This window comes from Rhamphochromis sp. 'chilingali' (genome assembly GCF_963969265.1).
Source record: "Rhamphochromis sp. 'chilingali' genome assembly, chromosome: 6".
NCBI lineage: Eukaryota > Metazoa > Chordata > Actinopteri > Cichliformes > Cichlidae > Rhamphochromis > Rhamphochromis sp. 'chilingali'.
Window position 1 is genome coordinate 10,780,528 of NC_137933.1, and position 9,957 is coordinate 10,790,484.

A 9,957-nucleotide genomic window follows, 5' to 3' on the forward strand; every position below is an offset into this window, starting at 1 on the left:
AAGATTTTGGCCAATAGCTCTTTGGGAATCACCCTGTTGGTACAAAAATGCTATTTTATGCCTGTCAAACTGTGCTGTTCTTGGCATTTTATTTATTTATTTATTTATTTTAGATTCAAGGAAAGAATTATATGTGCTTTTGTGACAGGCTGCAAGTAAGAGAGTGCCTAAAGATACATTTTAAAATGGGCTGTCTGCTAACGTGTGTGTAAACTCAAAACTGCTTGATCCAGTGAGTTAGGTTATACCTGAATGAATCATAGGTCAGTGTTAAGTGGCTCACTGATCAAAAAACCCCAATAAAACAAAAAAGCTTTGCACATATCTTTAACATATCTACATTGTACACATGTTAAAGAACACCAGATTATGTGTGATTTTTGTTTCTTTTGGGAAAAGCAGATTTACAAGTGGATATGTGTGTTACTTAACCAAACAGCTACAGAATTATAGTGAATAATTACCCGTTTTTCACACGGAAAGCAACATGAATACAAACAACATCACTTAAAAAATTTACTTTTTATATAACTAAACAGGTGAAATAAAAATCTTTCAAAGATAAAAAGAAAAAGTTTAATTTAATTATTTATTTAAGGCAAACTGCAAATGTAGTAAGTGTTTCTTTCTTTCGGAGGAGGGCTAAGAGTAATGCTGTTTGAAGTTACCACTTGGATGAAAGTGACATATGAGCTACCTAATCTACAAATTAAACCAAAACCGAGACAACCTGCAAACATGCAGCTAGTCCTGTGACATTTAGAGAGATAACATTATCAGGTTATTTGGATGACGTTACTTTCAGCTGATTAACCTTCACATAGCTCCAAGTTCCAGGATTAATTGCAGGACCCCACTGAAATTTCTCTTGTTTACTAAGGAAATATCACTGTATAATGTTACCAACGCTGACCTCGGTGACAACATCTGTGAATAAGTGAGTCTTCTTCTAAATGAGTTGCTGCTCTTCGACATAGAGAACCTTCAGCAGCTATAATGCTGTAGAGTTTGGAAATTACAATGCTAACTACATTTACTGCAGAGAGTCCATCTGTTGTATCACTGCAGTGCACACATAGACACTGTGTATGTGTGTGTACGTATGTGCGAGAAAAACAACACCTCAGTTGTTTCTATACTCCCGGCTATATAAGAATGACAGCTGTAACTAATTTAACTGTACACAAATATGGTGACAGCTGGAGCTGTAAAATGCTTAGATGATTGAAAAATGTAAAATAAAACGACCAACAAAAAAAGAAAGAAAAGGAAAAGAAAAAAAACCCAATTTTATTAGTCTAATCTACTTTAGGTGCCAAAGTTGGCACTAAGTACAATCCAGACTCATATCAGGGACACTGCAGCTTTAGTGGCGAGTGAAACCTGAAGCTACATGAACTCACCCCATCACCTCCAAAGCCACCACAGCCCTAAATATTCATTGTCTTGTTCCAATGTGAAAACACTCCTGTATGGAAACTTTACATGTGGAGAGTTACAGTTTCCAGTCAGTGTTTGCACCACGAAAACCCTTATCGCCACACGCTACAGCTTCAGTTCATTGAAGACTGGCCAGGAATCGAAATAACCCCCTCTGTGTGTGTCTGTGTTTAGCTTAAACACAGACACAGACACACACGCACACACAGGCATGAATGTGCACGCCACACATCAACACAGATAAAAGACTGAGGAGAAACCTGCTCAGGGCTGGTGCATAACACAGCTAAAGCAGCTTGTCTTGTCTGAAAGGACCGAACAAGTAGATAATGCAGCACAGTAAGCTGACTCTTCAAAACGACATCTTCAGACTGCTGCCTGTAAAAATGGAAGTAAATACATCGAGGAAGAGCGAGCCACATTACACAAAAAAGGTCAAAATGTTCACCGGTAAGAACATAGTGTAATTTGTCAGACTTTATGCTAATCTGTGACAGAGGCAGTTAAAGAGAAGATCAAAAGAAACACAGCTGAACATCAAACTTTCCAAACCATACACTCTGTTATGCTAATGGTTGTAATTTGTCAGTGAAGCGCCGCTTAAATTATTTCAGAGCGTTTGAAATCCCTGTAAACATACACACTCGGTATGCTGAGAATACACTTCTGCTTTCTTTATATTCATCGGAGACTATCTAACTTGTCAGTCCCTCTCCACTATAACTGCACCATCATATTTCACTTCCTTGACCTCCAGGCCTATAGATAATACAGGCTCTGTGTTGCTGTCTGGCACCCGTGGGCTTGGTGTAGCAACGGACAAAATAATACATCGGCTAAGCTACATAGGCACCACTGAACTCTAAACAAAAGCTCAAAGCTTTGCTCCTATCTATTATTGATGGACACATTCACTTGCAGTCTGTTGTGCAGCGAGTGTAGAGACAAAGTGGGGGAAAGGATAAGAGTAGCAATGCTGCTGACCATATAACTAGCTCTTTCATTCAGCTGTCACGTACCATGAAACCCCCCGCAATAAAACAGAGATAAATCAATCAAAAGAAAAAGAAAACTATAAAGAAAACTCAGCCAAAACTTTGGCCGATATCGGGTTAGGGTTAATAGTTCAGAGATACCAGCTCCTAGATGATGAGTAGTCTTGTGTATGTGCTTCACTGGGTAACTTAGATCTTAGCTCCATCTAAACTGGAGGGAAAAAAAGTTGCTTAATTGAAAAGAATAACTTGATGTCTCTTCTTATTAAATCTTCTTATTAAAGTTGTCTTTGACTGAACATCCTCTGCTAGTTAGTCTGAAAAAACAAACACTTTTCATTTGATTTTTCTCTTCATTTCCCAGTTGATTGATCCATCACCAGCATGTGGAATGGCTTCATAACACAATGCTGAGTTTACTGTGGGACTCAAGACTCGTTTTAAATGTGGTGCTACAAGAAAAGCAATATGTGGAGCGAGGCTTTCTTTCCAATAGCTAAGTATATTTTATGATCATTTCAAAGGAAATGCATGGGCCCTTTCTTTTTAAACATAATGAAACATTCCTCAGACCCTTAAAGCATGCTATATCACTAAACTGACTTACATATGCATTCACCTGCGCGCACGCGCACACACACACACGCGCTTCTGATAAGGCTTTGGGTCACTCTGGTGTTTGAGTTCTGGGTCAGTGATAAGGCGGTACTTGTTCCTAACTGCCTTTCTCCCACTCAAACATTTGCAAAACAAGGTACTAAGCTGACACTAAAAACCTGCTGCATGGTTACACACTATACTTACAGCAAGCACCTGCTGCTCTCATAGTAGCAATAAAGCTCTGTCTTAAATGCACAACAATACGCCACCATATTAAACCTAATGATCTAATCTAATCTAATCTAATCTAATCTAATCTAATCGTTTTGAATATCTTCAAATGTACTCCATTTTTCAAAAAGCTGAATCTGTATGTGCGGCACTAAGAATATTTTTGCCATTAAAGGGTGCCATCGAATTGCCTTTATGTCCTGAAAAAAAGACTCCCTCCATCTCCCAATCGTGGCAGTTTCTCCTTTGTTTACCTTTGACCATGTACACTGCTAACAGGGACACAGTTAGAAAGGTGAAAGTGATTATTCTGCTTGCACATCACTATATTTAGTACAAATTTCAGAATACAAAGTACAGTGTGACTCTCGCAGTGATCCCCAGAGTATTATGATGCCCTGCATTTACTTTTACATCTTTTCTTTTACATGCAAAAAGAAAACCCAGACAACAACAACAAAAAAACCCAACAAATAAGAATTTCTCAATTTGAAAAAAAAATGTCAGGAGAGCGGAAACCTCGTAACCCAGTTTTCCAAAATGATCACCTGCACATGTAACCTAATCTCATCAAACCCCTGTGATTTTGCCTTCTTGAGACACCATTGCAAGATTTTCCTATAATTGTACAGTACTAACTTTACAGTGTCAACTCATTCTCAGTAATGTTTTAACATGTTTGAGTTGCACTGTGTTTGCCTTTGCTCCCTTTGAGCCACTGAGAGTAAGCCGCTCTGACAGGCCGAGTTCCCCTGCATCACCTCCGACACCACAGGGTCACCGGGTGGCACTGCCAGACAGGGCCACTACCTCCTCTAAAGCACACATGCTGCCAAGTTTAGCTGCCTGCTATCAGTGCCAGCAAGTGGGGACAGACAGCACACGGTGGGGTTGTGCTCGGAGATCATATCCCACATTCCTAAACCTGGGCCTGAACTCTCCATCTTGGATATATCAGACTGTGAGTTTACTGGACATGGGTTACACTTAGAAAAATAACGAAAGAAACACAAAGATAGCATGATATCAGTGGTGTACAGTATTTATCCTCAGTAACAACATTTCATTTGCCAAGAAAGACAAAGTATCAGTTTTCTAATTTTCATGACAGTGGTACTTTATCCCATATAACCTGAGCCACACTTGATAAACCCCACTTTTATGTTTTTATAAAAGGTAGTCCTTCATACCGATCATGCTGTCAGGAAGGGAAAACACTGAAACATTTCCTGCTGGGCTGAATTGGTTTTTAAAGTTCTCTTGTCAGAGGCTTGCTGAATACAAAACACCTCTTTGCTGCACACAAACTGTTCTGCAAAATTAAATGCCCACTGGTGCTGAGGAAAATAGTCTCCCAAATGAAAGATCTGTATAATATTCCTATACTCCTCCTGTGAAGGCTTGTTTTGTCCAAGACTCTCTTGTCTGTGATGAATTACATGCATTTTTTAAAAATCTGCCACGGTAAGACTAAAATATCCATATAATGTTCCTAAAGGGACCTCCGGTTGTGCTGCGATATCTGTGTAGCATCTTTATAAAATTCATAGGATTAACAGTTCTTTGTAGTGAGGACTTCCAAGGCTCTACATGAGCAATTAACTCCCTGTTTAATTAGGATCTTAGAGTTGCAATTATGCCCTTGAATACCCAGTGGATCTGGGTGATTAGGAAAATAAAAACACTCACACTGTGAAGTGATACACGAAGCATTTCCAGCCAGACGGCCTTTCCAGAAAATTATACACGCGCCCTTGGATGTAGGTTCGGGTGAGGACTGGACGAACCCCGGTGCTGTACACCGACATCCGCACAGACATCCGGGGATGAGAAAAATAAGGGTGGAGGTGAACGGGAGGTATATCGTTGGGGGTACACCCGTCCTCTGGCATTTTGTCCCTTTCACAAAACGTGTTGTTGCCCACAGGTGTCCCTGTTTCGGGCTCACTAAAAGTAATTTCTGACAGCTCCAGATCCGGTGGTCTTTTTCCACGTGCCAAACCAGAACTCCTCCGTGTGTTCTCCTGACGAGGGTCGGAAGAATTAGACATTATAGCCTCCCGTTAGTCTTCTGTCGCTGGCTTAACTTTTTTTTTCACAGTTATTTTTTTCGGTCACTGACTCAAACGGACAAATGTTCGCCCATGTGCGCTCACCTTCTGTTGCGCGCCCGATCGCACCAAGGCACATAAAACTGTAACATAAACTAAGTTATTAATGCTCCAGATCACCAGCGGGGTTTCTTTAATTTAACTTTACAGCTCTCCGGGTTGTCGAGGATATGGCGAGTCCCAGCCTTCAATGGAAACCCCCCCCCTCCCTTGCTACTTTCAGGGCACTTATCAGCTTGGAGAGCTGTCGCCAGGCGGTGCGCTGCGAGCCGCCAGCTGTTCAGACTATTTACTGTAATGCAGAACTGCTTAAAACAATCTGAACCTGGCGAACTCCATCACAGTCGCGCGACGAGCTTTGGATTAAACCATCTCTGCAAAACAGTGACACGCATTTCTATTAAAAGTAGAGTTGGCTTTATAACGACGTTAATGAAACTGCCACTGTTCATTTATGCGCGCGTGTCCAGCTGGGCCAGAACTTCTTAACAAAGCACATCAGGACACCTCGCACCTTAAGTTTACATGTTAATGGAGTTTCACTTCTGCATAATAAATCACTTTAAGTAGCAGAGACTGAACAAATGTGTAAACAAAAGGGTGACCACACGATATAAATTAAAAGGAACCCGTTTCATTCAAAGGTCTTTTCATATCGATATTAAATTATTAGACAGCAACTAAAGTTGTTGTTTATATTTCGTTCAATTCAACAGTCGCTTCAAGGCACTTTATATTGTAAGGTAAATACCCTACAATAATACTAAGAAAACCCCAGCAATCATAGAATCATCTGTGAGCATGCACTTGGTGACACTGGGAAGGAAAAATTCCCTTTTGACATAAGAGAACTTCCAGCAAAACCAGGGGAGGGGAGGGGCAGTGATTTGTGACCAGTTGGGGTTGAGGGTAGGAAGCTAGGGCAGGTTAGCACTGTTGCCTCACAGCGAGAAGTTCCTGGGTTTGAATCCATCATCTGGCCGGAGTTCGCATGTTCTCCGCCATATTTACGTGGGTTCTCTCTGCCTTCTTTCCATAGTCCAAAGACATGCACTGAGTGGGGTTAGGTTGGTGATCCTAAACTCTAAACTGGCCATAGGTGTTAGTGTGAATGCAAATGGTTGTCTGTCTCTTTGAGTTAGCTCTGTGACCTGTCCAGGGTGTACCTTGTTTTTTTTGCCTGGGATAGCTTCCAGCCGCCCAATGACCTTGAATTGGATAAGCCGCAGAATAGATAGATGGGTATGTGATGGCTTCTTCTTTTTTGCAGATTCCCTAAATGTCTCTATCGACAGCGGGTGAGCATTCAGTATCATATAAAGGCCAGAGGTCTCATTCAGCGCTAATCATTTCATATTGTCAGTATATGATGCGACTGCTATATTGGCAGGTTAGGATGTGACCTCAGTAACCTGTTTTATTACACATACACACAGACGCCTACTGGAACAAATGTGTAATGAGCAGTGTGTGCGAAACGTGTCTCCAACCCCTTTTCTGCAAAGAAACCACTTGATTGGCTGAATTAATGTGTTAAGAAGTGCGTAGAATTTCCTTCCATTGTTTGAAGAGGCATTCAGCCTCAGTCATTTTCCATCATTAAACTGCCAGTTTGAAGTTTAACATTAGCAGTCATTGTGTGAAAGTCATTGGTGTTTGGGAGCTATACAGAGCTCTCCTCTGCACACCTGTTCCCCACACCACCATTGAAACTACTAAACATCGCTGCACTGTGTGCACCAGTGTGTGTTTTTATTAGGTTTTTCACCTTTTGATATCCTCTTCTTATCTCTTTCTTTCATCCACTCAGACCAGAGTGCACAAAATATGAAATAGCTTTTAACAACTGACAAGAGAGACCGTATTACTATTATCACCTTCTTAAACTGGAATAATACGATCTACTGCAGCTTAAAATTTCTATGAACATGTGGATGTTACTTGCTTTACATGAGCTAAAATAACACTGGTGTTAGGCTAATTGAAAACTCTTATACATGGAGCTTAGTTTGACAAAGTTAGCCTGTTACTCATTCATTTTTAGCTGTGACCTTGACTAAGAAAGTGCAAGGAGGAAGAAACAAGTCCCCCACTGCAGATTTTAATAGGAGTCCAGTGGCATCCACGTGATGACAGGATCTGTTGACAGGTAGATATTAAAACAATTCTAACTGGGTCTTGCTGTTAGATGCCACTGCTACATTTGAGATTTTGTTCATAATAAAAAAGGGCAATTATTCTAAATGTCATCATTCCAATGTGCATTTTATTGTGCGGAGGAAATAAAATATTGAATTTCTATTTAAAAGCAAAAATGGCAACACTTAGAGATGCTTAGTCATTGCAAAAGTAATGAGATCTGGATTATCAATTAGTCAGCAAAATCATTTTTTAAGCGAAAAAGACAAAAGATTTTGCTGCATTAAAAAAATATAACACCTACTTGCATTTTTGAATGTAAATAACAACCTGAATTCAACATGATCAACAGAGGACACTCCAACTCCACATCACCTAATGCAGTCATGTTGCATAATTTCTTTTAATTTTTATTTCTTTTTTGTACTCTTGTGAGCAAATAATATTAAAATTTTGGTTATTGTTACTCATGTTCAACAACCAATTTGGAAGACTGAATCCCCTCAAAGAAAAGACACCCTCCTCCTACTGAAGTTGACACCAGAGGGCAGTCAGAAAGCTATTGTTATTCACTCAGGCATATCCAGATTAGAAAAGGGGATTCTTTTTTTGTTGTTGTCCCAGGCACCCAGCTGAGAAAACAGCAACTCGTAATTTAGTTTGCAGTGAGAAGACAAGAAATAATATTGCACTGTAACCAACTAATGATCACAAATACACACACACAAAAAAGTGTGTGTGTGTGTGTGTGTGGGGGGGGGGGGGGGGGGGGAGAGCGAGAACAGAGAGAACATTTAAAAAGATTACCAGTGGAATACAAACAGTTTCCAGTAGACTCATCTTCCTGGTCATAAATATGTTGAACTTAGAAGTAGTTACATAAGGTTGAAATGTCTCCGCAGGGTACTCCACAGATAGTCTTTCCAAACAGTCTGTCCAAGCGTTCAGCCCAGTCAGTTGAAATTAGTCATGGGATCTCAGACTTTATTGTCCTCCATATTTATGAGTAATATAAACACATAAAGAAAATGGGCTCCATCCCTCGATGGCTTTATAAACAAATGATCAGTGACAAAGCCCATTCATGTAAAGACCTTAGTAATGAAGCCACAACATATAATGCGTGAAGACGTGTTCGTGTTGTACGTTTTATGATGTAACCCAATTAATAATGTCTACACCGCGTGCGTCACTGTGCACTGATGCTCTCGTACACATGCTGTCTGTGGCCCCATTCAGGGCTGCATCCTTTGAAGTCTGTGTTTCTTTACCAGATATGACAAGGCTGTCCCCTTCCAAAGGCTCTCCTGAATGCAGCCTGAGAAATGCTTGTCGCTTTTGCCTGCAATTGAAGAACAAAAGTTGGTGTATCCCTCGCAGTGTGCATACGCCAGTGAGGGAACAGCACTGGAACACATAAAAAAAATTAAACTATTATGTATGTAAGACCCACCAACCGGAAGTTATCACATTTGTACAGACTGCCACCCCCACCACACAAGAGGAAGTGGGTTGCGTGTGATTTGCATGCAGGCACTAATAATGATGAGATCAAGGACTCTGGCAAACAACAATGGGGTGACAAGATCAAACAGTCAAAGCACTAAAGGGTACGGGAATGACTCGAAACATTACCTGATTAGCTTTAGTTACTGTCGTCACATGCGGTAAAATTATAACAAGAGAAGCTACATTGCTCTTCCTCGAGTGCATCTATGAACATTATTCCGGTGTTTGCTGTATAATTAGAACTCATGTTTAAAATACTTGATTTAAGCACACATATGAAGGCAGATGGAGCGACTGCGGGGTAATTTGCATGGCTGTGATCTTTTCTGTTGTTTTTTCCTCGCACTGTTTGCGTTTGTTGTTCCTGGTTTAGTTTTGCGTTTAGTCACTGTTTGGATAGGTTTAATCTCACTATTGCTGTGACACAGGCAAAGCAGGACCAATGCCAAAGAGCACTGAGGTGTCCAAGTGGCCAAAGAGGCAGCCTGGCAAAAAAAAAAAGAGAGAAAAGAAAAAACAAATCAATGTTATAATTTTCTTAGTTGCAGACATTCTACATTTAGTAAAGTACCATACCAAGCTACAACAACAAAAGTAAAAACAGCTCCATTTAACCAACTTTCTGCAGGAATGGTCTAAATTTGATGTTCAATCTTTAACAATAAAAGTGACAAACTGATTGTAACCGATCTGCCATCGTTTCAGAGGGCTGTTATTATTTAAGATTGCAGAGGACCCGCAGATCATGAAGGGTCTGCGCTTCGATCTCAAGATCAAAAAAAGACAAAGAAAGAGAGAGAAAAGAAAGTAACAGGGGTTAATCAGACTTAACTGTGAGCAGAGCCAGACACGGCATCACGGTCACAAATATAATTCTTCCATTGTTATTCCCACAGTTCATCAGAACACCATGTTTTAGTTCTGCCTCATCT

General features: G+C 40.4%; 1 protein-coding gene across 4 annotated transcripts in view; it reads right to left on the minus strand.

The window, feature by feature from the left end:
* The window catches only part of kcnq1.1 (potassium voltage-gated channel, KQT-like subfamily, member 1.1), a 53,303-nt gene extending 47,728 nt beyond the window's left edge, over positions 1-5,575 (minus strand). For all 4 annotated transcript variants that reach the window (XM_080885671.1, XM_080885670.1, XM_080885669.1 and 1 more), the window contains exon 1: positions 4,956-5,575. In XM_080885671.1, coding sequence (XP_080741797.1) covers positions 4,956-5,317 — 362 coding nt within the window. In that variant the 5' untranslated portion in view covers positions 5,318-5,575. The remainder of the gene's footprint in view (positions 1-4,955) is intronic.
* Positions 5,576-9,957: the final 4,382 nt, after the last annotated feature.